This window comes from Octodon degus, unplaced genomic scaffold (assembly GCF_000260255.1).
Source record: "Octodon degus isolate 3935 unplaced genomic scaffold, OctDeg1.0 scaffold00048, whole genome shotgun sequence".
Classification (NCBI taxonomy): domain Eukaryota; kingdom Metazoa; phylum Chordata; class Mammalia; order Rodentia; family Octodontidae; genus Octodon; species Octodon degus.
The window spans coordinates 5,190,258-5,195,966 of NW_004524624.1; the positions used below are offsets into that span (position 1 = coordinate 5,190,258).

A 5,709-nucleotide genomic window follows, 5' to 3' on the forward strand; every position below is an offset into this window, starting at 1 on the left:
TTGCCAAGCTTGTTCTAAGTAGGTGCTTTAGACCACTGAGCCATCTCTCCAGCCCAGTACTTGTATTATTGATGTAATTGCAAATCATACTTTTTCTTTCTTACAAGGAAAAATTAACTGCATAGGAAGGAGCAGTGTCTAATGAGAAAGATTGTTTTTTAAACAATATGATCAACATGGTACCTATAAGTAATCCCAATATGCTCAACATGGTACACACCTGTAATCTCAATAAACTCAGTCTAAAGAAAACCTGTCCCAAATTAAAAATGAATATTTAAAATAAAAGTGTGGACATAGGACCAGGGATACAGCCCAGTGCCACAGCACCTGCCTGGAAACCACAAAATCTTCAGTTTGATTCCCGGTACCAAAAAAAAAAAAAAAAGTGGCAGGGTGTTGAAGATATAGCAGACTGTGGAGACGCTGGGTTTGTCAGCATAGGAGCAGGAGTAAAATTAAGCAGTATATCTGAAAAAGACTTCAAGAAACAGGATGGGGAAGAAAAAAAAAAAAGACACAGGATGGAGGGGCCAGGCATATAGCTCAGCAGCATAAGGGACTATCTGACAAGTGTAATGTCCCTAGTTTCATCCCCTGAACAGAAAGAAAAAAAGGGAGGGAGGGACAAAAAGAGGGAGGATGGTAAAAGATAACCAAATGTCACTGTCTTCATGTTTACTCACCTGTATCGTCCAACTTTTACCCATACAATTTCCCTGTAGTGTGGCTTTTTGCCTGCCTTACAGTCATTGCAATACCAGTTTCCTTCAGGGATATCAATGTTCAGGCATTCACGATGAAAAGCAGCAGGACAAGAATCACAGCACAGAAGGCTGCCTCCTGTAAGATTCAAAGAACGCAATGTTCACAGACAAGGTTCCAAGGTCAAACTCAGATGAAACGGCTTTTACTCAGTGCAAAACCAATCACTTATCTCTACAACCAAGGGTGTTGTAGTTTAATAAATCATTCACGAAGACTTGTCTACAGTAATTATTTCCTTCCTAATATTCTGAACTCCCCTAATTCCAAAGTTGGCTCATATAGTACATAAAAGAATTCTCCTTGGGAAAAGTAAATGAAGGCAATAAACAAAAAGTAAACCTATCAGAATATCTATGGATACGAACACAGGAACATTTAAAAAAAAAAAAATCACAACAAAAAGAGTATCAATGGAGGCCTGCCCATTAGCTCAGGTGTTTAAGTGCCTGCTGAAACAAAGCAGTCAGGCTCAGGATGCTGTGGTTCAATCTCCTCATCCTCAAGCCAAACCAGATCTGCCATGAAGGCATCCTGAGCACCCCTCCCGCCACCAAAAAAGAGTATCAATGACATGCAATGACCATGACATAAAGAGCCCAAGTTTTCCTAACTGTTTTTGTGGTACTGGAACTTAGGGTATTGGAATTGAATTTAGGAGGCTGATTTTAGTGTCAGACAAGCATTCTTTCACTGAGCTACATCCCCAGCCCAAGAACACAAGTTTTTCTTTTAAAGAATTTTTTTTTAATTTATTTATTTATTTATTTGTGTGTGTGTGTATGGCCAGCTCAGCCCACCAGGGGGCGGACTGTCTGGCATGTGGTGCTGGGGGATTGAACTGTGGTCCCTGGGCTTTGCTAAGCTTGTTCTAAGTAGGTGCTTTAGACCACTGAGCCATCTCACCAGCCCAGAACACAAGTTTTAATGATGCCAGACTGAGACTAGAATTACAGGTCTTTAACCACATGACCTTGGGAATTTCACCTCATTTTAAGCTATAAATCCTCTAAAGGTAAGGTTATTTATCTTATTATTATTATTATTTTTTTTTTTGGCAGAACCGGGAATTGAACTCAGGCTCTTGCACTTGCCAGAGAAACGCTTATTCCACTGAGCCATCTCCCCGGCCCCAGGTTATTTATTATGAACAAAAACAACCGTAACTGTTTAAGAACCTCACCAGTTAATAAGTCAATTAGTATTATCTGGCACATAAGTAATACTTCCATATTGTTAGCTGGATCCATTTTAAGTCACTAACATTTCACAACTTTGCACTTTTAGCAAGATGGTTATCCATTTTGCTTTGTTGTTAAAAAGATAAAAATGTGGGGCTTTCTGGTTCCCCAGCCATCTTGGCGGCTGCTCCTGGTTGAGGGCCATCTGCACCTAAGACAGGAAGATGGTGGCTGCAAAGAAAATGAAAAATCTCTGGAGTCCATCAACTCTAGGCTCCAACTTGTTATGAAAAGTGGAAAATACGTGCTGGGGTACAAGCAGACAATGAAGATGATCAGATAGGGCAAAGCGAAATTGGTCATCCTTGCCAACAACTGTCCAGCCTTGTGGAAATCTGAAATAGAGTACTATGCCATGTTGGCAAAAACTGGTGTCCACCACTACGGTGGCAATAATATCAAACTGGGCACAGTATGTGGAAAATACTACAGACTATGCACACTGGCAATCATTGATCCAGGTGATTCTGATATCATTAGAAGCATGCCAGAACAGACAGGTGAAAAAGAAACCAAGCAGAATTTTTCATTAATTAAAAAAAAAAGGGGGGGCTGGTGAGATGGCTCAGTGGTCTAAAGCACCTACTTAGAACAAGCTTAGCAAAGCACAGGGACCACGGTTCAATCCTCCAGCACCACATGCCAGCCAGCCCCGCCCCCTGGTGGGCTGAGCTGGACACACACACACATACACACACAAATAAATAAAAATTTAAAAAAATAAATAAATAAAAAAAAAAAAAAAATGGGGGGGCCAGAGAAATAGCTTAGCAGCTTAAGCTACTGCCTGGCAAGCACAAGGTCCTGAGTTCGATCCCCAGGAACAAACAAAGAGTAAAAATGCAAACAGATAAAAATGTACATAGCACATAATGAAGAGACACTCAACTATGTATTTAATACTCCAATCAAAGCAGGGGTTTTTGGCACCATTGGCCACTTTTAACGAATGCTACCTATAAATCTATAAACTGACTATTATTGATCTTTCAAGATATCTTCAACTACTATAACATGTTTCATTGGTGACAATAAATCATGGCTAGGGCTGGTGAGATGGCTCAGTGGTCTAAAGCACCTACTTAGAACAAGCTAAGCCAAACAAAGCACAGGGACCACAGTTCAATCCCCCAGCACCATATGCCAGCCAGCCCCGCCCCCTGGTGGGCTAAACTGGCCACACACACACAAAATAAATAAGTAAATGAATAAATAAATAAATAATTTTAAAAAAATCATGGCTACTACTGTACTGTGGGTTGTTGACTGAATTTCAGTTTGTCTCTCCTCCTTCCAAGTTTTTAGACACCATATTAATTTTTTATACATACACATATCAGTGACAATTTTCATTTCTTAAACTGTGTGCTCAAAAGCGACTTCTAATCTACTTACTGATGCTGAAAAGTTCTTTTTTTTTTTTTTTTTTTGCTTTTTTTTTATGTATTTAGTACAGGATCTACAGGGTCTCACTACACAGATTGAACTCCTTGTGATTCTCTTGTTTTCAGCCTCCCAAGTGCTGGGATTATAGGTGCGGCCAGTCTCAATCGCCGTCTCAGCAAGCCCTGGAGGTGGGGCCAGAACGGCACACTAGGGATCGAATGCCAAAAAGTTCATTCTTAAAGAACATAAAGATATGGTATTACAGGTATGGATGATAACATTTCAACCCCCACATAAAACATTCAGGGACTTGAACAGGGGTTAAGGCATGTTAGACAAGGCTCTATCTAGCTCAGGCAAGATTCATATTTAAGGAATACGATATGTGCCACATTAACCTCTACCCTGAAGAGTAAAGTCTTCAAAGAGGTATATACCAAGTTTATTTTGTTCTCTCTGTGCCTCTTTTACCTCTTAAAAATCTTACTAAAAAATAAAAAATAAAAATAAAAAAATCTTACTAAAAAGTTATTTCTGTCTAACTTTCCCTCCCATGCTACTTTTTGTATCCTCAAATAATCAGGATTATATCTTTGAAATACAGAAGGTTCCATTCTATCTGTATTGCATACAGGAGCTATATTCAGAGTTAGACCTCATATGGGAAGAAAACATTGGTTGCTAAATGTACCTGATACACAAGTACATATTCTGAAATACACATTTCAGAATTTTGTGCATAAGTTTATCTTAGCATGGGACATTAAAAGTGACAGTTACATAAATTTATCTGAGGCAATGCTGTAGAATAGTTTCTATAGCATTTTTCCTCTTTCTTAGTTGGCCATAGAGTATACAATTTGGTTGACAGTGAACTTTTTTTTTTTTAAATGTGTGTTTGTGTGTGTGTGTGTGTGTGTGTGTGTGTGTGTGTGTGTGTGGCCAGCTTAGCCCAGCAGGGGGCAGGGCTGGCTGGCATGTGGTGCTGGGGGATTGAACCACGGTCCCCATGCTTTTTTGAGCTTGTTCTAGGTAGGTGCTTTAGACCACTGAGCCATCTCACCAGCCCCTGACAGTGAACTTATAATATACTTAAATGGTCCTTTTACTGAGTTGGTGTTCATGAAATACTAGAAATATTTGTGAAAAATGGAATTTGATTATGGTTTTCAAATAAGGAAATTAACATGAAAATCTAAGGGACAGAAGAAAAAAATGGTTAATAAAGGCCAACTGTTAAGAGATGAGGAGAAAATGCTGAGAAGTACATCAATTTTTCTAGGATATCATGGACGAAAGTTAGAATATAAGCTCAGAAATCAAAAGGATGTCTGTAAGTGGAAACTAGGTCAGCAGGAAGCTGTATATGGAGAGAATGGAGGAGGAAGAGGAAGAGGAAGAGGAGGAAGAGGAAGAGGAGGAGGAAGAGGAAGAGGAGGAGGAGGAGATGAGAGTATTAAAACCAAGTATTAATCTCTTGTACAGCACAGATACAGCAAGAAGTCAGTCATACCTTACCTTCTGAGCATACAAAACACCAGCTGACATTGACATGTTCATGATTTCGGCAGCCCCGCCTAGGGGTAAAGTGATTAGGACAGATGATACTATTAGATGCAAGGATCTTTGACCCTGCAGCCAGACAAAAGTCATTTGCATGATATGCCACGGGACAACGGACACAGCGCATCAGACGACCTAAATCCATGAGAAGAAAACCCAGGAAGAGAAAAATAAAAGAGATTAAATATGAGTAATGTGAATTATTCAAGATACATATGCTAGCACTGAGAAAATATTTTTTATTTTATTTTTTGATTGGGACACTGGTTCTCGGTAAGTAGTCGAGGGTAGCCTCAACTCTTAATCCTCCTAGCTCACCCTTCCAAGTGCTTGGACTATATGTATACAACACTGAAAAGATCTTTAAACAATGGATCTTACCCAGGCATAGTGGTGTACACCTATTATCCCAGCACTTGGCAGGCTGAGGCAGGAAAATCATTACAAATTCAATACTAGCCTGGGTTACAAAGTGAGCTCAAGGCCACCCTAAACTGCATTAGTGAGACTTTCTCAAAAAAGATCCCCCCCCAAAAAAAACACCCCTTAAATATGTAATTTACCATAAAAGCTAAGATAGAAGCTATGCCAAAGCCTCTAAAAAAGGAATCAGGTCCCATAATTGTACAATGAGTCAACCTCATCACAGAAAAGACTATCAAAATCACTGCCTGACTCCTAGGAAACCTGAAATACTCTCAAAATACATGATATAAGTAGGGGGATATGATACTAATTCTTTTTTTTTTTTTTT

The 5,709-nt window shown here is 39.4% G+C and overlaps 1 protein-coding gene and 1 pseudogene across 10 annotated transcripts in view; one reads left to right on the forward strand and one right to left on the reverse strand.

Moving 5' to 3' along the window:
- Nsd1 (nuclear receptor binding SET domain protein 1) overlaps positions 1-5,709 on the reverse strand; it is a 161,452-nt gene that overhangs the window by 32,799 nt on the left and 122,944 nt on the right. For all 10 annotated transcript variants that reach the window (XM_004632281.3, XM_023716463.1, XM_023716456.1 and 7 more), the window contains 2 exons: positions 4,911-5,090; positions 687-843 (listed from right to left, as the gene is read on the reverse strand). In XM_004632281.3, the coding sequence (XP_004632338.1) occupies positions 687-843; positions 4,911-5,090 (337 nt within the window). The remainder of the gene's footprint in view (positions 1-686; positions 844-4,910; positions 5,091-5,709) is intronic.
- On the forward strand, positions 2,188-4,242 carry LOC105742341 (annotated as a pseudogene).